The sequence below is a fragment of the Rutidosis leptorrhynchoides genome, chromosome 4 (assembly GCF_046630445.1).
Source record: "Rutidosis leptorrhynchoides isolate AG116_Rl617_1_P2 chromosome 4, CSIRO_AGI_Rlap_v1, whole genome shotgun sequence".
NCBI classification, from domain to species: Eukaryota; Viridiplantae; Streptophyta; class Magnoliopsida; order Asterales; family Asteraceae; genus Rutidosis; species Rutidosis leptorrhynchoides.
Genome location: NC_092336.1, coordinates 542,159,503 through 542,184,971, shown reverse-complemented (window position 1 = coordinate 542,184,971; position 25,469 = coordinate 542,159,503). Strand labels below are relative to the sequence as shown.

Genomic DNA, 25,469 nt, shown 5'->3' with positions numbered 1-25,469 from the left:
ATTATAATTAAGTATTTTATTGATAAAAACTAAAAAATAATAATTTATTAATATTTTAAATTGTATCCGGCAGACATAAAAACAAACAGTCTTCAGTGTTCAGGCTACAGATTTTCAGACCACATCATCTATACAGACGTGGTTCGCAGATCTTCAGACAAAAACATCTTAAAAAATAAACAGCACCTCAGATTTGGGTACTTTGAAAGTACTGATTACTTTTATCGTACGCAATACCCTTCTCACACCCACAGATACGTAGTGCTATATATAACAACACAACAGCCAACAATTAGGGTTTTTTCTAACCCTTGTTTTCTCGAATTAAACTCTCTCAATCGTGATATTCCTCGTCACACACTCACAAATTCACCGATCGATTCCAATTTAATTAAATTACTCACATTCATCGTTAATTCATTGCATTTGGCATCAATTCAAGTTTCTTCGTTCGTTTAATTAACAGAATTTACAGAAATGATAAAAATTAATTGTTTCATCGATCGTCGTTGATCGTTGGATGTCATCAAAAAGGGGTTTTTAGGTTTTGTATGGAAACTCGTAGACGGAAAAGGGCGGAGGTTACCTCATCGGCCCAATCTTCATCGTCTTCCGGCGGTCCCAACAAACGCACTCGTTTATCTTCTTCTCCAAACGTCGCAGGTTCATCTGTTTTTACTCGTTCACGCTCTGCTACTACTAATTTAATGGATAATACTAATTCGGTCAATGAATCATCCGGGTCCGGGTCGGGTCGCGGTCGCCGGAGCAGGAAGAATACTAGTACCAATACTAATAGTCAGAATCCGAATATTGGATCCGATAACTCGGATAAAGGAAAAGAAAAGGAACACGAAGTTAGGGTTAGAGACAGGGGTGGCAATTTGGGAGTGAGTATTGATGGTGGTGAGCATGATCATGATCATGATGATGAGGATGATGATAGTGAAGGTGGAGGTGTAGGGATTTTGCATCAGAATTTGACTTCTGCAAGTAGTGCACTTCAAGGTTTGTTGAGAAAATTAGGTGCAGGGTTGGATGATTTGTTGCCGTCATCTGCAATGGCGGCAGCATCGTCTTCACATCAGAGTGGGCGGTTAAAGAAGATGCTTTCGAGTTTGAGAGCTGATGGGGAAGAAGGGAAGCAAGTTGAGGCTTTGACACAGTTATGTGATATGCTTTCTATTGGTACAGAGGATTCGTTGAGTACGTTTTCGGTTGATTCTTTTGTTCCTGTACTTGTTGGGTTACTTAATCATGAAAGCAATCCGGATATTATGTTGCTTGCTGCAAGGGCACTTACACATCTCTGTGATGTGTTGCCGTCTTCGTGTGCTGCTGTGGTGCATTATGGTGCGGTTTCATGTTTCGTTGCTAGGCTGCTTACCATTGAGTACATGGACTTGGCTGAACAGGTATACATGAATATGTATTGTTGTAATTAATGTTGTAGTTAATGGTGGTACGCTCTTTTAGAGTCGTTTGTTGTAGTGTTTTGATTTTGTCTTTTTGTTTGGCAACAGTCATTGCAAGCTCTGAAGAAGATATCTCAGGAGCACCCAACTGCTTGCTTGCGAGCAGGAGCGTTAATGGCAGTGCTTTCTTATCTTGACTTCTTTTCAACAGGAGTTCAGGTACATTTGATGCTTGTTATGTTGTATGTGTTGAAGAAAGTGATAAATGTGCAAGTGGATGTCAAAAAAATTGATTCTTATTTTCTTGTGTGTTTTAGCGTGTGGCGTTATCTACTGCTGCAAATATGTGCAAGAAGCTTCCATCTGATGCAGCTGATTTTGTCATGGAAGCCGTTCCTTTATTGACTAATCTTCTTCAGTACCATGATGCAAAGGTGAGTACTACACATTCCTATTTTCAGCTACTAAATGCTGGCTGACCGGTTTCATTTGTTTTCCTAATATTTATGCATGTAGGTTTTGGAGCATGCTTCAGTTTGTTTGACCCGAATTGCAGAAGCATTTGCAGCATCTTCTGATCAACTTGATGAGCTTTGTGTACATGGATTGGTTAAGCAAGCAGCTACTCTCATTTCAACTAGTTCTTCTGGAGGTGGACAAGCATCTCTTAGTACATCTACATACACGGTATATCAGTATTATGTTTTTCTTGTAAATATAGTATTACCATATCGGGCTGCAGTATTAAATGTGAAGCATTGCAGGGCTTAATCCGATTGCTGTCTACATGTGCAAGTGGCTCCCCTTTAGGATCTAAAACTTTGCTCCATTTAGGAATCAGTGGTATTCTGAAAGATATATTATCAGGTTCTGGTCTCGTTGCAACAATGTCTGTGTCACCTGCCTTGAGTAGACCACCAGAGCAGGTACTTATGTAGGACCCACTTTTAGCTTTCAACATATAATAACAATGTGTATGTGTGTTGAAAAAGTTGTTTATTTTCGTGTACAGATTTTTGAGATTGTCAATTTGGCAAACGAGCTTCTTCCTCCTTTGTCTAACGGAACCATTACTCTTCCTACTACTAGTAATGTATTTGTCAAAGGGTCTCTTATAAAGAAGACATCGGCTGGAACTTCTATTAAGCAGGAAGACTTGAGCGATGGTGCACCTGAGGTATCAGCTCGTGAGAAATTGTTAACCGATCAGCCCGAACTTTTGCAGCAATTTGGGATGGATCTGCTTCCTGTTTTGATTCAGGTTAGTTTCAAAGAGAGACAATGTAGTTGTTAACTGCATCAACTCATGAAAACAAATTGACATTTTATGTCTTGCAGGTGTACGGGTCCAGTGTAAATGCACCTGTGCGTCACAAATGTCTTTCGGTTATCGGCAAGTTGATGTACTTCAGTAGGGCTGATATGATCCAGTCTCTACTTGGCGTGGCAAACATATCAAGGTTTGTGGGTGGTGATTGCATTGTATATATATATATATATATATATATATATATATATATATATATATATATATATATATATATATATATATATATATTATATATATATATTATATTATATATTATATGATGATATGATTGTACAAAATAAATGTTGTGAGATGCAGTTTCTTGGCTGGGGTTTTGGCGTGGAAGGACCCGCAAGTGTTGGTACCGTCGCTTCAAATTGCGGAGATACTAATGGAGAAGCTTCCGGAAACTTTCAGTAAGATGTTCGTGAGAGAAGGTGTCGTTCATGCAATCGATACGCTTGCTGGATTATCATCTGGTGATGTTATTTCTTCACCATTGTCAAATGAGAAGGTTAATGATTCTATACCTGGATCTTCATCACGTTCGAGGCGTTATCGACACCGCATTGGTAATTCCAATACTGATGTAAATGTAAATGCTGCTGAAGATTTAAAAAACTCGGGCTCCCTTGGAAACAATCAAGAATTACCGGGCGTTAGTTCTAGTATTCGATTGGCGGTTAGTACAAGTGCAAAAGCTTTCAAAGATAAATACTTTCCTTCTGAACCCGGATCAACTGAAGTTGGGGTTACAGATGATCTTCTACATTTGAAAAATCTTTGTAAGAAGTTGGGTTCTGCTGTGGATGATCAAAAGATGAAATCGAAAGGGAAATCAAAAGCTTTTGGTCCCAAGTTTACTGATTTTTCACCTGTAAAGGAAGATAACTTGTTAGGAGTGATAACCGAGTTGCTTAACGAGCTAACGAAAGATGACGGTGTTTCTACGTTTGAATTCATTGGTAGTGGTGTTGTATCTGCTTTATTGAACTACTTTTCTTGTGGATACTTTTCAAAAGAAAAAGTATCCGAAACCGACTTGTCTAAGTTACGCCAACTAGCTATTAAAAGATACACGTCGTTTATAGAAATTGCACTTCCGTTAAGTGTTAACGAGGGAAAACATGCTCCTATGAGTGTTCTTGTTCAGAAGCTTCAATTTGCTTTAACATCTTTAGAACGTTTCCCGGTTGTTTTGAGTCAGAATGCTAGATCATCTACTGGTAACGTACGGTTGTCATCTGGTCTTGGCGCGTTATCTCAGCCGTTCAAATTAAGGCTTTGCAGAGCACACGGTGAAAAGGCTCTTCGTGATTATTCTACAAATATTGTTCTTATTGATCCTTTGGCCAGTTTAGCAGCTGTGGAAGACTTTCTTTGGCCACGTGTTCAACGTACTGAGTCTAGTCAGCATCCTTCTGGGACCACACCTGTAGGAGCTGGGGCTTCGTCTCCGTTAACTCCTGCGGGTGCGACACGTCGTCAGTCCATGAGATCCAAGTCAGCAATTAGTATTGGTGACTCAGCTAAAAAGGAGACACCTCAAGAGAAGAATGCAAGCTCTTCAAAGGGGAAGGGGAAAGCTGTCTTAAAGCCAGGTCAAGATGACGGAAGAGGGGCCCCACAAACTAGGAATGCTGCTAAGAGAAGGGCGTCTTTGGATAAAGACGCACAGATGAAATCTGTTGACGGAGAGTCTACTTCCGAGGTACTCTTTGATTGGAATTTGACACATTTGAATATTTTGTGCAAATCAAAACTACCAGAGTTTTTATTTTATTCTTCTTTCACTTCAGAGTTTTTATTTTATTTTATTCTTATGTTTATGTTTCTTCATGTGATTTTTATCTGCCCGTAGGATGATGACTTTGACATATCACGAGTTGAGATTGATGACACATTAGTGATTGAAGATGAAGAAATTGCCGAGGAAGACGATGAAGATCAGGATGACGTATACCGCCCTATCATTTTCTTTAATCATAACAGCTTAACTATATCATTCTCATTATTTCAATACCTTTTACAAACCAACAATTGCATCTCTTTCTTGCAGGTATTAGGGGATGATTCTCATGCTGTTTGCACGCCAGACAAAGTTCACGATGTTAAATTGGGCGACTCAGCAGAAGAACGACCCGTTGACAGCCAGACAAATCCCGCATCTGGTTCCAGCAGTCGAGGTACCGCCAATAGGGGCTCAGACTCTTTAGGTTCAAGGGGTACCATGTCATTTGCCGCCGCCGCAATGGCGGGGCTTGCGTCGGCTAACGGCAGAGGTATTAGGGCTGGCAGCAGAGACCGCCACGGGCGTCCCCTTGATACTCCAAGACTCGTATTTTCTTCAGGCGGAAAGCAACTTAACCGCCATTTAACCATATATCAAGCCATTCAGAGACAGCTTGTTAATGATGAAGATGACGATGAGAAGTACAACGGTACAGATTTTGCGTCTAGTGATGGAAGCAGATTATGGGGTGACATTTATACCATTACATACCAACGAGCCGACACTCAAACAGTTTCAACAACCCCGTCTAAATCAGTTACTAAAGCGGGGTCCACCTCAAACTCCAATAATGATTCTAGAACCCATCAAATGTCTCTTCTTGACAGCATCTTACAAGGGGAGCTACCCTGTGATCTGGAAAAGAACAACCCTACTTACAACATATTGTCTCTATTACGCGTGTTAGAGGGCTTAAACCAGCTGGCACCACGGTTGCGTGTCCAGTCAGCAACTGACAGTTTCGCTGAAGGGAAAATCTCGAGTCTCGATGATCTCAATGTTACTGGTGTTAGGGTTTCATCTGATGAGTTTATCAATAGCAAATTAACTCCAAAATTGTCTAGACAAATACAAGATGCTCTTGCACTTTGCAGTGGTAGTCTTCCATCATGGTGTTATCAGTTAACAAAAGCTTGCCCGTTTTTGTTTCCCTTTGAAATAAGACGTCAGTATTTTTATTCAACTGCTTTCGGGTTGTCTCGTGCATTACATCGACTTCAACAACAGCAGGGTGCAGATGGACATGGATCTACGAACGAACGGGAATTCAGGGTTGGAAGATTACAACGCCAAAAGGTTCGCGTTTCACGAAACCGTATATTGGATTCTGCTGCAAAAGTTATGGAAATGTATTCGAGCCAAAAGGCAGTTCTTGAAGTAGAATATTTTGGTGAAGTTGGAACTGGTCTTGGTCCTACTTTAGAGTTTTATACTTTATTAAGTCATGACCTTCAAAAGGAAGGACTTAAAATGTGGAGATCAAATTGTCTTGATGAGAAGACAGCTGGCAAGGGTGGCGGTGACCTTATCTTAGCTCCCCTTGGCCTATTCCCATGCCCTTGGCCCATTACTTCTGAAGATGGCTCGTTTTCTAAAGTAACCGAACATTTTCGTCTTCTTGGTCGTGTAATGGCTAAAGCACTTCAAGATGGGCGGCTTTTGGACCTGCCTCTTTCAGCACCATTCTATAAGCTTGTGGTTGGGCAGGTACACACTTGATCCAACCCTTTTGATCATATTGAGACAAAATATAAGCTTAAGCAATCCGTTTGTTAGCAAATGGGCTGGAATTACCATTTGTAGTATCTTTTTTTTTTGTCATGTTGTTTTGGCTTTGAGACAAGTGGCTTGTATTGTTACAGGAACTTGATTTACATGACATTTCATTGTTTGATGCCGAATTTGGTAAGACGTTGCAAGAGTTGCAAGCTCTTGTTAGCCGGAAACAGTACTTAGAGTCCATACAGAACCAAAATGAAATTCTAAACTTAAGGTTTAGGGGGGCGCCAGTTGAAGATCTTTGCTTGGACTTCACGCTTCCTGGCTATCCTGATTATATCCTTAAAACAGGCGATGACAATGTACTTTTGCGTCCTTTGAGATTTTTTCTTCATTTTGTTTTGTATTTGTTTATCGTGCTTGTTGAGGAATCTATTTTGTAATTTACAGGTTGATTTAGACAATTTGGAGGAGTACATTTCTCTGGTCGTTGATGCTTCTGTCAAGACTGGTATCACACGCCAAATGGAAGCATTTAGGGCTGGGTTTAATCAGGTGTTTTTTTTTTTTTTTTTTAATATTTTTTTTTTTCCTTTTTATCTCTTGTGTTCTGATAGTCTTCAAGTAGATGGAGCAAATGAGCACTTTTTCTGTTGCTGTTGATAGTTGGTAAAATTTTGACCGTCTTCACTCATAATTGTGCCGAATAGTAAAAATAAAAATTCAAATAAAAGCTAACCTAAAATAAGTTTTTTAAAGCAGGTTACAAGCTGTTGACACTTGACAGTTTAATTAAATTTTACAACTTGTTGATTTGTTATAATTAATTTTAACAACAATATCTGTAATTAATGTCTTTTAATTGTGATATAACGAAATAGAAGAGATAGTGGTCTATCAAATCCGACCCATCCGTTTTCCTCCTCTTTCATGCTTCAATATACAGTCGCAGGCCCACAGCTACTCAAGTGTGCCACTTATATTTTTTTTTTTGTGGTCGATGTGTATTTGTAATTGGTGGCCGTTTCACATTTCCCCGGATTATGCAGGTCAGATATTATCTGCAGATTCCAATCTAACTTGTATCACATGACTTTCAGGTCTTTGACATTTCATCCTTACAAATATTTTCTCCAAGTGAGTTGGACTATTTACTTTGCGGGCGTGGAGAGTTGTGGGAGGTAACCTTTGTTGTTGTTGTTAAACATATATTCTGTGAAAGTAAAAACGTAACTAAACATGTTATTATATGCAGGCTGATACACTCGTTGAACATATAAAATTCGATCATGGATACACTTCCAAGAGTCCTGCAATAGTTAATGTAAGTGATGTACATCACTTTTTTGAAATATGATTGTCTTAGAAAAAGTGTATAGTTTATAATAACATTTGCTGTGTTTAGGTGCTTGAGATATTGGGAGAGTTTAATCCAGAACAGCAACGTTCATTTTGTCAATTTGTGACTGGCGCCCCTCGTCTTCCTCCTGGCGGTTTGGCGGTGTTGAATCCGAAATTGACTATTGTCAGAAAGGTATCTTTTCAACAACCACCATTGTACTATTATCATTATTGTTGTATGTATTACGATTACGATTGTTATATGCGTGATACTGTTCTTGGACAGCATTCATCAACAGCCAACAATACGGCGTCCAATGCTGCTGGAGTTTCAGAATCTGCGGATGATGATTTGCCAAGTGTCATGACATGTGCCAATTACCTAAAGCTTCCTCCGTATTCCACCAAGGTACAATCTACTTTTTAGTTCCCATATGTGATTTATATCTGCCTTTTCAAACTTCTATTCTTGACTACTAGGGTGTTACATTATCGAAAATACCCGATTCCTCCCATGAAAAGTTGCAATTGTTTCCATTTCGAATCAACTTTTGTTGATTCAGGGTTATCTTCTTTTTTGCAACTTTTGAGTTAAAGGGAAGTGCAGGGACGTTAGTAGTGTCTATATTGTTTGCAATAGTTTTTTTAATCGCAAGATGGTCTTAGCTATACTATAAGTTTGGCCTAACAAGGCTGTGTAACCAGGCCAACATTGTACTTTTCATGGGATATAAATTGATGGGTCAATTCAGTCGGGTAAGGCTCATAATAGGTTATGTAAAACAGTTGTATTTTAATACGCGCTGCGCTAAATTCATAGAGATGGGTTTGGATGGAAATTGTTTGTTCAGTATTTTTGAACTTGTTATATACGATGATTACTTCTCCAAGCCGTTAGATGTGATTGCGGAAAGCACATTATTTCAGTATGCTGTGTGTTGTGCATCGAAATCACTCATCTGGTTTTGCTTTAGAGTTAGTTGTATATTCTTTTTGTGATTGATGACTCATTAGGGATGCAATATCTACCCGAATTGACCCATTGCTTGCTGATACCCAGCTTTAAAAAAGTATTGGGTATACATCCAGTTTACACTTGAAAGATACATGAACCCAGTTACTCGCATATCTACTCTTTGTTCTAAATTAATACTGGTGTCTTACATGCTTCTTTGTCTAACCAGTAGTGAATTCGTGTGCGCAGGAGATCATGTTCAAGAAACTTGTTTATGCTATTAGTGAAGGACAGGGATCATTTGATTTGTCATAAGGAGGTTTCATTTGAAACTAACCCAGTTGTGTGTATATTGTATCCAAGAATCTCTTGATAGCTTGTTGCATAATTGGGGCTTAATAAAGGGTCTCATTTCGCGCCTTCCCCAAGTGTCACCGTCAGTGATGGCATAGTTATGGTTAAGGTCAGTTTTTCTTTAAATTTGTGACACTTGAATCTGTATAAATAATGCTTGCGTAGTCATTTTACCATTGCTCTTCCAAATATCTTGATCCGATGATATTCTTTTCTTGTTTTTAACTAAAACCAAGTCATAATTTTTGCAAAATTATGGTTTTATTTGGTGTTATGATTGCTGCTTTGCCTTGTATGTGTTTTGAATGGGTTCTATTTGTTGAGCAGTTGGATGCAAATGTGGATCAGAAATGATTGGTCATGGCTTGTTAAAAAAGGCTCAAAGAGAAGATAAGAATTTGGCGAGCTGTTTTTATTATTCAGTAGACGAATGGTTTTGTAAATAAATAGTGGAATATCGTATAACTTCTTGTGCCTACAACTTGAATGGGTTGTTGACATTTTACAATCAACCATCGTACATTTTGTAGTTTCTTTTCATTTACTTCAATTTTTTGTTTATGCAAACCTTATTTTGGAACTATTGTATTGTATTTGCTTCTCTTGTTATGCTCATTTTGTTATTTTTGTTTATTTTCCAGTTAAATGCCTCTTGGAAATATTAAACGAAAAATATTAAACGATGCATCTCCTACTGTTATACTCATTGTTGATGGTAACGTCTTTATTTTTATTGATATTGTCAAAGTATTTATTCCTCATTTTTTTAGTAGGAAATTCCCGGTAATAAATTGCACTTTGCTGCTTAATTTTTTTTTAATTTGAACTAGTAATAAGATAATATTGATTCTTTGATTATACGGAGTACTATACTACTCAAAGAAAGAGTGAGATGTCTGTGAATACAAAATGTTCTACAAAATAATATAATACGTATCGTTTATAGTTTTGACTAGATAGTACTAGTATGAAAAAATTACGCCGTTAGTAAATATGGTTTGTTTACATTGTCATGACAACACCTAAACTTTTTTCTTTGCGTAGTTGGAACCTAGATTTTGTGTAACTTGCTGGTTGGTACCTCTTGCTAACTAGAGTCAAATTTTAATCATCAAACCCTCACATGTGTCACGCATGTGAGGGTATATTCGTCCGTTAATACAATTTTCCCAAATTAAACAAAATCTTCATATCTTCATCTTCTCCAACAAAATCCTCAAACAAAACTCAACATCTTCATCTTCTCAACTTCTTATAAAAACTATTTTAAATTATACTAAATTTATTTTTAGTTTCATTACTTTGTAAGAATCCCAAAGTTACAGATTTGTATTGTTGTTCGTTATATAACAAAATTAAATTGTCACAGACTAATATGCTTGTTACTAATATCCGCTGCAAGTTAAGATACTTAAATGGTTTATTCTTGCCTTCCTAATTTTCTGTTGTTATTTATTACAACGTACTCGTACTAAAATGATTGCATTGGTGTAATTCACTTATCCAATTCAGGATCGTTTGTACCGGGACATTGAAAGTGTGGGGTTGTTACGTGTTAGATTTGAAAGTGTTGAATAACTTAATCAAGTATCTTGTTCATATGAATAATAATATAATAGTTTTTGATTTAGAACCACTTTGGTTTTTTGTTAAAAACTGCCGAATAATAATTTTTTGGAGAAGATGAAGATTTTATTTAATTTTGGAAAATTGGTATAAACGGACGAATAGGGTTAGCCATTAAAATTTAACTAGAGTTAACCTAAGGTACCAACCACGCAAGATACACAAAATTTAGGTACCAACTACGCAAAAAAATAGTTTATGTGTTGTCATTATAATGTAAACAAAACACAGATACCAACGGCGTAATTTTTTTTCTACTAGTATTAATTATTCGTAATAATTTAATTAATATTTATTTTTATTTTTATTGTTATTGTTATTATTTTGTGGAGCCCTCGCTTCGCGCCGGAGGCTCCGTTTTGAATGCGAGTTAAAAAAAGTCTTTCCTTTTGTGGATATATTTTGTAAAAAAGAATTTTTTTCGACATCTAACATTGAAGGGTTGTTCCTTTTGTGAAAGTTGCTTCTTTTAGCGTTAAAGTTAGTTGATCTATTTTGTAAAAAAATTATTTTTCGACATCTTTTGGTAGCATTGAAGGGTTGTTCCTTTTAAGAAAGTTGCTTATTTTATCGTTGGTGAAAAAAAAAAAATGTAGCACAGTAGTGGCCTATGTGGGTCCTACTGTTTGAGCGCAGTGTAGAAGTCAGTAAAGCGTGGTGGGTGTTTTTGGTGTTAGTAATGAGATAAATAATAATTTATAATATAGGTATAAAGTAGGGGGTTCGATTTGTATTTTAATGAAAGTTAGGGGGTTGGTTTGTGAAAAATGAAAAATTAAATAGTACTATTTATAATAAATAAGACAAATTTTGTCTATTAGTTATATTGGTAATGGTAATTATTACCCCTACATACTAATATGCATGACAAAAATCGTAGTTTCAGCCTTATCCGAATGTCGCTTTGAGTTTGCGTTCACACTACACCCGGCCCCTCAAATTCATATACACAACGACCCCCCAACTTTCTACTTTTTTCAGGGGTAAAAAGCGTAAACATATAATTTTAAAAAAAAACAAAAGAAAATGATCCCACCCATATTTTTAACGGGCCCTATCTTCTCGCTCGGTCCGAGTAAAAATTTTCCGCGACTACCGTTCAACTCGAAAAAATCAGACGGACACAACGGGACTAACTATGCGCGAAACGGGCATCGTTAAAAAAACACTAAATAACGGGCCCTATATTCTCGCTCGGTGCGAGCTAAATTTTTCCGAGACCACCGTTCAACTCGATATTATTTTACGAACACAACGCGACTAACTATACGCGAAACGGACATCGTCAAAAAAACACTAAATATTTCGAGCTATATTTCATACATATACGTACAAGTCCAACAAACAACCCAACCTACTAGATATATTAGGTACCAAACAACGTATATACAAATATGACCGCGCGTTGAATACAACCGCAACAACGCGCGTTCGAATTTTTTCTAGTTATAATTATAAGGATTTGTTTACCGGTATAGTTAAAAGATATTTTACGCATGATTAATGATTATGTTAGTGGATGAGGTGGTCACGCACAAGTTTTTAGGGCGAAAAAGTTATAGAGCAGTTATTAAATAATAAAGTCAAATGAATAAATGCATGTTTTAGTTCTCTAAAGATAGCTTTTAGGTCTTAGGAATATTTTTTTTTTTTGAAAAGCAACTGAATATTATTCTCATAAGAAAAATCCTAACTATAATTATATAATTATAATTTTAATATGATAATTAGGATTTTGCCAACGATATATATGATTGTACTTAGACCTTAGTGGTTACTAATCATTTTATAGCTGACATTTATCAAATTGTACCAATATGAAATACGTTAACGATAACCCACTTTAGCAAATTATAATTATATTATGGAGTACAATTTATGATTTTAATTTTAATACTATAATTTAATGTGATTTAATTTGTATAATAATTACTCTGTATATAATTATCATAATTATAATTATAATCATAAATAATCATAATTATTATTACTCCATATTATTATTATATTATTAGCCCGTGTACTATGCCGCGTATTTTCTACTGTATTTTTATAACGCGTATGAATGATTCCGGCGTTACATTTATGCAACCAAACTGACCGACTATACATACGATACGCGTATATACACAGATAGATGTATAGATGGAACCAATCGTCCCTTCTACATCATCGCAGAAACATCGCCCAAGGTCCTTTCTTTCTTTCTTTCTTCTTTCCGACATTTATATTTATATTTTATATTATTTTTCGAGATTAGGTTTCTCAATTATTATTTTGATTTTGTGGGAATTAGGTTTTTGTTGAAATTTTAAATTCTAAAGATTTTGGGATACGCAAACCAATTCTTAATAGTATTTGAACCACTATTGTATTATTAGGTTAATATTCGTGGTTTTTTTTGTTATCTGTTATCGTCTCCAATAAACGATTTCTTGATATTACATGTTCCATTACTGCATTCTATTCTCTATCATGGTTCCTGTTTTTTGATTTTTATCATTTTTGAGTGATCATTGTTTTGGTCTTTTGTGTTTTGTCAATCTATCATCATGGCAAGATCTTAGTTATTTACCTGATAGGTATTAAAAAGCTTGTACATGATGATGATATTGTGTTTTCTTTGTAACCTTTTTCGGTCTTCTAATCTATCGTTGTTTGATGGTTAATTCTTTAGTGTCTTTTGTATTGGCATATGGTTTTGTTTTTTCCGTCATCACAACAAGTTCTTAGTTATTTACATGATAGGTCTATGAAAGTTTGTGCATGATGAGATAAGTGTTTTGTATGTCAATTTTTTGGTCCCATTATCGCCTTTTAACCTATAATGGTTTCTTCGTTATGCTTTTGTTTTCAGAGCGTTTCTGTTTTGTTTCCGTCATCACAAGTTCTTAGTTATTTACATGATAGGTCTAAGAATGTTTGTGCGGACTAGATATGTGTTTTGTTTGTCAATTTTTTTTTGGTTCCAACATTGCTTTCTAAACTATAATGGTTTGCTGGCTATTCTTTTATTTTCAGAATGTTTTTTGTTTTTGTATTTGTTTCATCTTTTTCTTAGTTATTTACTTGATATGTCTAAGAAAGTTTGTTTTGTTTGTAAGCCTTTTTTATCCTAGCATATGGTTGATGGTATTTATATTGTTTTTTTAGTGTCAACACAAGTTCTTAGATATTTACTTGATGGGTCTAAGAAAGTGTGTGCATGATACTAATTGCATTTTGTTTGTAAGTTTTTTGGGTCTCTCTTGGTTGCTTTCTTATTAATCATGGTTTGTCGTTTTTTTATGTTGTTGTCTGAGTGGCTTGTGTTTGGGCACTATGAGTTCCTTTTTTGTTTCATCACAACAAGTTGTTTTTATTTACCTGATATGTGTAAGAATACTTGATTTATATATCGTTTGTTGGTTGTTCGTTATTTTTAGTCTTTTATGTTTCATCAACCCTTCATCATAGCAAGTTCTTAACTTTTTACCTGATAGGTCTTTGAAATGCTTGCACGTGATGACATTGTGTCTTGTTGAGTTGTTTCTAAGCTTTTATGGTCTTCTAGTCTATCGTGATCTCCTGGTTCTTATGTCTTTTTTTATTGTCCTTTGTTTTGACATATGGTTTTGTTTTCCCATCATCACATCAAGTTCTCTTAGTTATTTACTTGATAGGTCTAAGAAAGCTTCTGTATGATCAGCCGGTGTTCTGATTTTATGGTTTTTTTTGGTTTTGATGTCATTTTTGATTGTTTGTTTTGGTCTTTTTGGTTTCGTCTATCCACCATCACAACAGTTTCTTAGTTATTTACTTGATGGGCCTAAGAAAGTTTGTGCATGATGAGATCTGTGTTTTCTTTGCCAATTTTTTTTTTGGTCTCGACATTGCATTTTAATCTATAATGGTTTGCTAATAATCTGTTGTCTTTTTAGTGTGTTCTGTTTCTTGATTTTTATATCGTTTTTTGAGTGCTCATTATTTTGGTTTTTTATGTTTCGTCTATTCATCATGGTAGCAAGTTCTTAGTTATTTACCTGATAGGTCTTTAAAAAGCTTGTGCATGATGATATTGTGTTTTGTTTGTTTGTAAGTTTTTTTGGCCTTCTATCTTGGTTTGGTGGTTATTATGTCATTTTTTTGTGTCTTTTGTTTTGGCATATGATTTCGTTATCCCATCATCCCCAGAAGCTCTTAGTTGTTTACATGATAGGTCCAAGAAAGCTTTTGTTTGATGGGATGGTGTATTGATTGTATTTATTTTTTTGTGTTTTAATCAATCACGGTGTGCTGCTTTTTTGGTTTTTGTGTTTGTTAGTGTTATCTGTTTTGGTCTTTTGGATTCATTTATCCACCTTCACAACAGGTTCTTAGTTAATTACCTGATAGGTCTAAGAAAGTGTGTGCATGATGATATATGTATTTTGTGTGCTGGTTATTCTGTTCTTTTTAGAGCGTCTTTTGTTTTTGTATTTGTTTCATCTTTCTATCATCACAACAACAACAACAATACCCAATCCCGCGCCTGCGAGGTATGGGGGAGGTAAGATGTAGACAATCCTTCCTCTACCCTAGAATAAAAGAGAAGTCGTTTCTTTAACCACGAGTCGAGAAAAGGGATTCTCCACCCACAGTAAAGGAAATTCATCCCCCTCTCTACTTCAGGGTAGAGAGATTGCTTCCGCGGGGACCTCCGGCCAAGAAAAAAAATAAAATAAAATAAAATAAAACGAAATGAAATAAAATAGAAAGAAATAAATACATAAAAAAATAAAAGATAGATGACATGAAAATGGTAGAATCAAATTTTCATGGTTTTTAAAGCCTGCCTGGAAATCAATTTAGGCTCTAAGCGGTATCATCACAACAAGTTTCTAGTTATTAGTTTCATCTCTTTATTTAAATCTATTATGGTCCCAGCACTGCATTTTAATCTATCATGGTGCTGTTTTTTTTTTTTTTGGTTTTTATGGCAATTTTGAGTTCTCTCTGTTTTTGTCTTTTTGGATATTGTCTATCCATCTTCACAACAGATTCTTAGTTATTTACCTGATAATCTATGAAATTTGTGCATGATGTGATCTGTGTTTTGTTTGTCAACTTTTTTGGTTCCAACACTGCATTTTAATCTATAATGTTGCTGGTTATGCTGCTGTTATTGATTTCATCTTTCTATCATCACAACAAGTTCTTAGTTTCTCTACTTGATATGACTAAGAAAGTTTGTGTTTTGTTTTCAAGCCTTTTAGGTCCCATTTTTTTTATTAATGGTGTTTATGTTGTTTTTGAGTGTCTTCTGTTTTGGCAACACAAGTTCTTAGTTATTTATTTGATGGGTCTAAGAAAGATTGTGGATGATAGTAATTGTGGTTTGTTTTTAAGCCTTTTGGGTTTTATCATTGCATTCTAATCTATCATGCTTTGCTGTTTTTTGTTGCATTTTGTTTTCTGAGTTCCTTCTGTGTTTGCATTTTGAGTTTTGCTTTTACATCATCACAATAAGTTGTTTGTAATTTACTTGATAGTATTTAAATATAATTGGCCATGATGCGATTTGTGATTTGGCACTGGTCTCGTTTTTTTGACCTTAATATCGTTTTTTGAGCGTCCATTATTTTGGTCTTTCATGTATCGTCTATCCATCATCATGACAAGATCATAGTTATTTACCTGATAGGTCTTAAAAAACTTGTGCATGATGAATTGATGATATTGTGTTTCCGTTGTAAGCTTTTTTGGTCATCTAATCCTCGTTGTTTGATGGTTATTTCATATAGTGTTTTTTATATTGGTATATGGTTTCATTTTTCCGTCATCAGCAAGTTCTTAGTTATTTACATGACATGCCTAAGAAAGTTTGTGCATGATGACACGTGTTTTGATTGTTAATTTTTTTGGTCCCAACATTGCTTCCTAATCCATAATGGGTTTTTGGGTATTCTTTTGTTTTTGAAGCTTTTATTGTTTTGTATTCTCGTTTAATCTTTCTATTGTCACAACAAGCTCTTAGTATTTACTTGATATGTCTAAAAAAAAGTTTGTGTTGTGTTTGTAAGCCTTTTTGATCCCAACTTATGGTTGATGGTTCTTATGTTGTTTTTGTTAGGAAACCCGATTAGGTGAGCCCAAAAAAGACAAGATAACCCAAGTTATCTAACCCACTTCCAACAAACAAAAAATATAGTGATAATCGTAACACAAGCAAGAATGATAAAAACACGGGAATTTAACGTGGTTATATGCAATCGTTTGTGATTGCTTTAGTCCACGGCCAACCAAAGAGTGTTCTTATTGATTAAATTTCGCGGTGGTGAGTTTACAATGAGTTATAATCAGGAACATTTATAGGAGAACAAGAATACATAAGCATGCTTCAAGTAATCATCAACTAGCCATCTTGATCCTCTTTACACCCTTGTATTAGCATGATCACAGCTCTAAAACAAGGTGTAAAGTAGCCCACATGCACCTAAAGTGACAACTTGGACAACCAAATACGGATCCCATATGCAAAAGTTGATCAACATGCTGACAGCTCACTGCCAGACAACGTGCGCGCCGTGCACACTTAAATGTGCGCGCCGTGCACTCTTGATTCTTCGAGCAAACCTTCTGATCAAGTTTCACCTAGTGCGCGCAGGGTGCGCGCCGCGCACCATCACCGCGCACCATCATTTTTTCACCGCGCAGGGTGTTTAAACAGTTTTTAGTGACACTTTTTTTTTCCAACTTTTGTTTAAATGTCTCCACACCTCAACAGTTACGCTGAGCGTCCTTCTGTTTTGGCAACACAAGTTCTGAGATATTTACTTGATCGGTCTGTGAAAGCATGTGCATGATAGTAAATGTGTTTTGTTTGTAAGCTTGTTTGTCCCTTGATTGCTTTCTAATCCATTTATGGTTTGCTTTTTTTATGTTGTTTTCCCATTGTCTTGTCTATGGGCATTATTAGTTTCGTTTTGTCATCATCACAACAAGATGTTTTTTATTGTGGGATTGCTGATAGGAGTCAGGATACTTGTGCGTGATGAGTTTTGTGATTTGGCATTATGGGTTTCATCTTTTTAACTAGTTGTTTTTAATTTCTCACAGTTCTTTTTTTGATTTTTATATCGTTTTTGGAGTGTTTGTTATTTTGACTTTCTATTTCTCGTCTATCTAATCATCATAGCAAGTTCTTGGTTATTTAGCCGACAACTCGACAAGTCTTTAAAAAGTCTGCGCATGATGACAAAAGAAGCCCCCAATTAAAAGCATTTAATCAAATTTTATCCACACTTCAAATTCTACGCATATTACACATTGTTTAAAACCACACAGTAGCCTAAGACCTGCAAATTTTGCGGGTTTTTTTTACAGAAAAATATGTAAAAATGAAATCAAAGGATTTTTTTAGTGTAATGTTGTATATTGCATGAGTAGTAAATGAATTAGTGAAATTAAGTGTCCAACACAACATAGATATGTAAAAGTTATTTAAATATAGCATAACAAAGTAGCATAACTTATTTTCGACTTAAGCAAGTCTTTAGACCATGAAACCAAACGAACACTCAAAAGTAAATATGCAAGCAAATATATAACAATCGTGAATCGAGTCAAAGACAATGACTGTCCACTTTATTGTAAATTAAACCTTAAAACAAAATCACAAAGGTTCCATTTTGGGTTTCTTAAGGGCTCCAATTCAAGTCGATGTTCCTCCCGTCGGGGTTTCAAACAGTACGAGATTACTTAGCATAGTTGATCGGTACAGATTAGTTAGCATAGTTGCAACTAATTGTGTCAATTGTAAGTAATTTGAAGATAGAAAAATACTCACTTATGGATCCACTGAACTTCATCTTTGCCCTTTAACACTCAAAGATAGACTCTTCTTTCTCAACAGAGAAATCTCCACGAGTTTCTTCTCTCAAACACTTCCGTGACTCGTCCACGGACAACAAAATTAGTTATCCTAGAATTCAAAGTATGAAAGCAACAAAATTAACTTGCAGTTTATTAAATACAACAACAACACACCCAATCCCACATGAAAATTTTAGTTTATTAAATATACATGTATAAAAAGCAACAAATTAACTTGCATTTATTATATATGCATGTATATATACGGTAATTTATGACAATTTTTAAACTAACTTTACGTCATACCTTCCCAATATTAGCCACAACAACTGCACCATGCTTTGTAAATTCAGCAACTTTAGATTTCAGATCCTCTTCAAAGTTGGATTTCATTTACTTGGCATTGTTTGGATTGTTGGCTAAATTGCAAAATACGAATCACTATTTTGAACAGATTATGATTGTATGTCTCATTTGGTTGCAAGTATGCCAACTAATTTGTAGTCTTCAGAATCAGAACTACCATGCGCATAAATGATACTGGTACTTAGCAGAATTTTTGCATGGTTAAATGCGAGAGCAGGTACTTACATGAACTATCAGGATAGAATTGTTCATGCTTAATTATTAATCATACTAATTACAATTGTGTTATAGTGTGTTGATCCTTTTGATGTTTCGTCCGAGGTGTGTGATCTGAACAAACATTCGCGTTTATAGTCAAGAAGACTGATATTAACGTCGAAAAACGATTACAATGTTTACAATGTAATAGATGCCACTGACGAAATTGAAGTCATGATTGAGATTAATATTAAGCTCATTCATTAGGAACCTACAATTAACATGGAAGATTATGTATATGGGTACCAAACACCAAAGCTTTACAAGGTGAAACCTTTTAAATTTGTTGATATTTTACAACGTTAATCATTACTTCACTCTTGACTATAGAAAAATTATATCTTATAGTAGTACATTATTTTGTAACCGGAGTTTGTCTCTTGTTAATAGAAATGCAGTGCCTAATGATTATAGTGTGTTGACTTTGTATAGCTGAAAAGTCTCGTACCACCTGAGATTGTTGATAATGAGACCTCGATAGGAGGAACATCGGCTGGGATTGGGGCTCTCAGAATACTCAAGATGGATCATTTGTCATTTGGTGCTGACCTTATTCCCGAGGAGCGGAATCATTTAGGTTTTTGTTTTAAGATTTAAATTATGATAAAGTGGTCGGTCATTGTCTTTGACTCGATTCATGATTGTTAGACATTGTTCACATTTTGAGTGTTTGTTTGGTTTCATTGTCCAAAGACTTGCTTTAGCTTTAAGTCATAAATAAATTGTTATGCTATATTCAAATAGCTTTTTTCATAACTATGTAGTTGGAAACATAATTTCATTAATGCATTTTGCTACTCATGTGGTTTACAATATTAGACTAAAAAAATCATTTGGCTTCATTTTTACATATTTCTACGTAAAAAATCCCGCAAATTTTGCGGGTCTTAGACTAGTGTAGTTTTAAACAGTACGTAATAAATATGGGTAGAATTTGATCAAAGGCATTAATTGGGGCTTCTTTTGTTAGTTTTTTAAATTATCAATAAACAATGATCTTTCTAAATGTGCACCTAAATAAAAAATTAATTATTAATTTATTAGTATATATGATGATAAACTAAAATTTTAGAGTGATAGTTGCCCATTAATTTTAATTAAAAACTTGTGAATGATGAGATTGTGTTTTCTTTGTAAGTTTTTAAGGTATGTCAGTTTTGTAGTGTCTTTTGTTTGACAGTGTGGGTTTCATCTTTCCATCATCACAAGTTCTTAGTTATTTACTTGACATGTCTTATAAGGAACGTGCGTGATGAGATTGTGTTTTTTCGTAAGGTTTTATTTGTCCTAGTACTGCATCATAATCTATCATGGTTTGATGGCTTTTCATGTAACTTCTAAATCTCTGTTTAATTCGTATTTTGTGGTTTGATTGAATATCACATGAAGATGTATATGAGGCGTATGTATTTGTATCTGTATAGTTAGAGTTAGTTACAAGTGTTTTTGATAAAGGCGTAATTGTGATGGAAAGGTTAGTGACTAATGTATAATGACTAACCTTAGAAAGAGGGGAGGTGATGGCTACTTATAGTTCCATAGCCATCACTTATGCTTTGAGAGATTATATGGTTAAAGTGCTAAGATAAAGCCAAGTGTAATTAAGTAAATTCACAACAAATCCTAATAACAAATATGAAATTAACAATCTCCCATTTTGAAATTATTTGTTATTGATAATCTCTTGACTTTGATCATCTTTGGAATCTTTAACTCTCCCTTTGGAATTGGCGTAGTTGTTGACTTGAATGGGAGGAATATGATCGTAATGCACATTATCTTTTGGTCCGGACATTGTTTCTCCTCGTCTTTATTGTATTGAGAGGGGTATAGGAAAGAGTTTGTTTGATGATTTTCTTTAGCTCCTCCTTAAATGCTGAATCATTTCGCTCCCCCTTTCGGATATAGGGAGTGAGGAGGGTTGTTGGAGATTTGATACGGAAGTTTGAGTGGCAGGTGTCTCGATTTGCTTTGTCATTATTTTTGGCATACAATTTGTAAGCACGATCGATGTGATTAATGGATCTTGCATTCCATCGAGGTTGATCACAAATCATGGTTTAAAGGAAAACGACTCTTTGAATGAGTACTTCAATGGTTTTGAAGGTGTTTTAACAAACGGTATTTTGTTCGAGTTGACAGATGATTTCTCTGACTTGATTGCTTTGGTTTATGAGGAAATCATCCTTATTGATCACGAAATCATTCATGCGAGTTCTCCATTTTGCCCATAAGTAGTCCGTTCTGTTTTGGTTTTGAATTTGTTAGTTTTTATTTAGGGTAGAAGTAGTAGAAGTAATTCAACTGTAGAATCAGGATTGTAAGTAGAAGATCGTTGTTCTCTACCTACTGAAACTAGTTCCGTTATTCCATAGTTAGCACAGAATCTGAAGGCAAAAGTCTCTTGATTTAAGATACATAGCTTTGCCATTTTTGATACATCGAAGATACTTGGGCTTAATTGATTTATAACTTTAAGCAGGCGATGCTATTTGCTACACCTTTTTATCATAGTTTCCACGATCATGTTAGTCTTAAAGAACCTCTTATATCCCTTCATTGGTGTGTAGCCTTAGAGATTAGAGAAATGGCTTGTGGGGATTAATTTGTTCAATGGTTGGTATATATTCAAGGGAAAACTGTGAACATGACGGTTAATTATGTTGGAATACCATTTTAACTAAATTGATCGGTGTTATGTGATGTCTTTCTGTCAGGTTTTGGAGGAAAACAAAACGAATGATGTGGATGACAAAACAGAAACATTATTGTCGTGTTGGTGAAGATAGCGTATCTCCACTTTTGTTGAGCGGCATCTGAAACTTAAAACTATACTTTAAGAGCTCAAAAGTAAGTTGCCCTCAACTACTTGTTGAAAAAGAGTACATGTTGCATGATTCTTTGGAGAGTAACCACAAGTTAGTGATTGATGTCATGATATCCTCACAAGTGTTCAAACCTCACTAGCCTTAAATATTGGGGGTGGCCAAGGAAAAGGTTGGAAACGGGCACGGGGTAAACCGGGTTGACCATTTATATCTGAATACTCGTCTTGAACAGGGAAAACTTCTCAAGTTGTTATTTGAGAGTGTCCAGTTAAATGTTAACTAGTGCCCTAAAGGCACCAAGTTACCAACATTTAATGAAGCTCAATCTTCCATAAATACTTTATATGTCATGTATAATTGAAATTTTTTACTAATATAATAAATAATAAATGAATATTGTTTTATAAACAGAAATTTGAGTGTATTTAATCATTATTAACTTGTGTCTTTAGCGGCCACTAGTTTTTTTTTTTTTTTTTTTTTTTTTTTTGAAAAGCAAATTATCTATTAGAATGAAGTATGTACAGGGTAGTGAGGTATCCGAAATAGCTACCACCACCGGACACGAGAGTTACAATACAAGATACACGAGGAAACTAAAATACACGATACAAAAAATCATTACTACAAATGCCTATGCTATTCAACCCGGGTCAAAGTTAGGATCTAATGCGTTTGGTCTCGTGAGCCATTGTTGCCAAGACGGAAAGGGTTTTCTCGAACGATTTTGAATCCACTCGAATGATTTCACTTGAATTTCGCAAATGATCTTCGGAGGTGCCCAAGAATCATTTTTGAAGACCTTGAGGTTTCTATTTTCCCAAATCAAGTAACATGTTACCCACACAACCGCTTGCCAAACTTTCCACTTATTTGAGTTCAGTGTTGGAAAGCTCGAACCCTTGATCAATTCTTCAAAAGTGGCCCCCGAAGGGAGGGAAAGATTCCACCATTTAAGGATGCCAATCCATACATCTTTAGCGGATTTGCATGAGTAAATGGCGTGATCTACCGATTCAACCACATCATTACATAAGGGGCATAATAATGTGTCTAGATCGATCCCCCTCCGATCAAGTTCCACTCTCACCGCGATTCTTTTCCTAAGAACTCTCCAAACGAAGATTCCGACTTTTAATGGAACAAGGTTATTCTTGATAGTCTCCGTAGGATTAGACTCTCTTGAAATTAACTTGTCATCTATTGTTTTCGCCATTGATTTTGTAACAAACGATCCACTTTTATCACCCGAAAATTTCCACTTGTTTGCGCCACTCTCTGATATCGTAACTGTTTTGATGATGTCTATCATGTTATTGATTTCCCCGTGTAACCTGCCTGTAAGAACTCGTGACCAATCCCAATTGAAGCTCCACATGTTATTATCGAATGAAATTCTGCTCCGGACGTCTATTGATGGTTGATTTTCAAGTCGAAACAAACGGTGGAATGTGTCTTTGAGAGGCCCAATCGAAGCCCACTGATCGAGCCAGAATCTGATGTCCCTGCCGTCGCCTATCTGCCTTACGAATAATTCTTTCGCGTTGATGCCGAGATTAGCTAAGTCGTCTACAACTTTGATGATATTCCGCCATACAGTGTTCTGCTTAATGAAGTGATTAACACGATTAGCACCCAACCCCCCCATCCCGCCCATAAATGCTTTTAATCGTTTTAACCCATAATGAATCGGGTTCGGTATAAAAGCGCCACCACCATTTGATAAGTAGTGACCAATTTTTTGCTTTAAGACTCCCAATGTTCAACCCGCCCTCTTTGTATGGTAGGAGAATTGTGTCCCATTTGACCCAAGAAAGTTTATTTTCAACCCCTGACCCGCCTCAAAAAAATTTACGTCTCATACCTTCAAGGAGATTGATGATGCAAGATGGAGCGCGAAACAACGAGAAGAAGTATAGAGGGAGACTATTGAGCACCGCCTTTAAGAGTGTTAACCTACCACCGAATGACATCATTCTTGCATTCCAATCCGACAAGCGTTTCCTAAATTTATCGATAACGGGTTTCCATGCTTCTTTTTTGTGAAACCTTTCACCAATCGGCATCCCTAAGTAGGTGAAGGGAAGAGAATCCGGGATACACCCCAATTTACGAGCCATAAGTTCTAACTCCTCTTGAGCTATTCCGATACCATATAGGTGACTTTTTTGCATATTTATTTTAAGTCCCGACACCTTTTCATAGCATTCGAGAGTTTTATGGACATTGGAGATGTTTCTTTTATTCCAATCTCCAAAAAATATTGTATCATCCGCGAATTGAAGATGTGAAATGTTTATTTTGTCCCGTCCAATTTCAACCCCCCTTATGATCTTCTTTGAAATCGCAATTTTTGCTAGAATATTCAAACCTTCGCTAGCAATGATAAAGAGATAAGGTGATAGGGGGTCTCCTTGACGAATCCCTCTTTGAAGTCGAAATTCCTTTGTTGGTGATCCATTAACGAGGAACGAAATGGACGCGGATTTAAAGCAAGAATCCATCCATTTTAGCCATTTAGGTCCGAAACCCATCTTATTCATGATGTCGAAAAGAAAGCTCCATCGAACACTATCAAATGCCTTTTCAAAATCCGCTTTAAATATGAAGCAATTCGCTTTATTATTCTTGACTTCCCCCACCAATTCATTAGCAATTAAGATGCTATCAAGGATCGATCTTCCTTGAATGAAGGCACTTTGTTCGTTACCTACAAGCTTGTCAATCACGATTCGAATCCTATTTGCTAGTAATTTTGACAGTATTTTGTAATAGCTCCCAATGAGGCTTATTGGCCTATAATCACGCAAAGAGATCGGGTCGTTTTTCTTCGGGATTAATGCAATAAACGAAGCGTTACAGCCTGATGTGATATCACCACTACTCCAAAACCATTGAATCGCTTTCATCAAATCTTCTTTGATCACATCCCAATATTTATGATAAAAGTAGAAATTGAATCCATCGGGACCGGGTACCTTCGAAGCGTCACAATCTTTGATAGCTAGCCAAACTTCGTTTTCACTAAAAGGTTACATATATCATTCAGCTGTTTTAATTCGGAATCTAACTTACCGAAGTTGTTGCTGCTCCAGATCTTGAGTCTAGACTTAACATTTTTAAGTTTGATTCTGAAAGCTGTGTCTGGTCTGCAGACGTCAATAGGTTGATTCCAGGTCTGGGCAATAATTTGGGCCGATTTTTCAGATTCGATCCAGGCATTGAACACTCGTGTGGGCTTGGGCCCGAAGTCAGACAATCCATTCTTAAGAATCAATGGGGTGTGATCGGATAGGTTCCTGTCTAATGCATGAATAGAAAAATCATTCCATAACGTGACAAATTTATCACAGACAAGAAAACGATCTAACTTACTGAAACGCAGCCCATCATCGCTAATTCTTGTGAACCTTCTGCCCGCTAATGGGATTTCGATCAGGCCATTGTTGGTGATGAAATTGTTAAATCTAGCCGCACGATTGGGTATGAATTTTGTGTTTTCCCTTTCGTTAACATTCCTAACCTCATTAAAATCACCACAGAATACCCACGCAACATTATTATACGCCAAAAGCACCTCTAAGCTATCCCAAAATCGCCTTTTTTCGTATCACAATGGGGGCCGTAGACATTAACAATCACAATTTCGGAATCATAATTGGAAAGTTTACCT

The 25,469-nt window shown here is 35.8% G+C and overlaps 1 protein-coding gene and 1 long non-coding RNA gene across 2 annotated transcripts; both read left to right on the top strand.

Moving 5' to 3' along the window:
• The first annotated feature begins 286 nt into the window (after nucleotides 1–286).
• LOC139839649 (E3 ubiquitin-protein ligase UPL3-like) lies at nucleotides 287–9,516 on the top strand. Its single transcript, XM_071829775.1, has 18 exons — nucleotides 287–1,415; nucleotides 1,524–1,634; nucleotides 1,733–1,849; nucleotides 1,932–2,102; nucleotides 2,180–2,341; nucleotides 2,428–2,676; nucleotides 2,754–2,875; nucleotides 3,043–4,435; nucleotides 4,586–4,681; nucleotides 4,784–6,223; nucleotides 6,379–6,597; nucleotides 6,686–6,790; nucleotides 7,336–7,416; nucleotides 7,491–7,559; nucleotides 7,641–7,769; nucleotides 7,863–7,985; nucleotides 8,781–8,994; nucleotides 9,213–9,516. Exons 1-17 carry the CDS (start codon nucleotides 552–554, stop codon nucleotides 8,844–8,846), a joined length of 5,517 nt encoding a protein of 1,838 aa, XP_071685876.1. The 5' UTR covers nucleotides 287–551; the 3' UTR covers nucleotides 8,847–8,994; nucleotides 9,213–9,516.
• Nucleotides 9,517–18,616: 9,100 nt separating this feature from the next.
• LOC139904442 (uncharacterized) lies at nucleotides 18,617–19,660 on the top strand. Its single transcript, XR_011778800.1, has 3 exons — nucleotides 18,617–18,927; nucleotides 19,002–19,235; nucleotides 19,401–19,660. It is a non-coding gene; the product is annotated as an uncharacterized lncRNA (long non-coding RNA).
• The last annotated feature ends 5,809 nt before the right edge of the window (nucleotides 19,661–25,469 follow it).

Bases quoted from the DNA above. Each gene is read 5' to 3' on its own strand.
- LOC139839649 (XM_071829775.1), top strand. From the start codon at position 552: ATGGAAACTCGTAGACGGAAAAGGGCGGAGGTTACCTCATCGGCCCAA. The intron at 4,436-4,585 runs GTACTCTTTGAT...ATCTGCCCGTAG, and splicing joins ACGGAGAGTCTACTTCCGAG to GATGATGACTTTGACATATC. The intron at 7,986-8,780 runs GTACAATCTACT...TCGTGTGCGCAG, and splicing joins TTCCTCCGTATTCCACCAAG to GAGATCATGTTCAAGAAACT.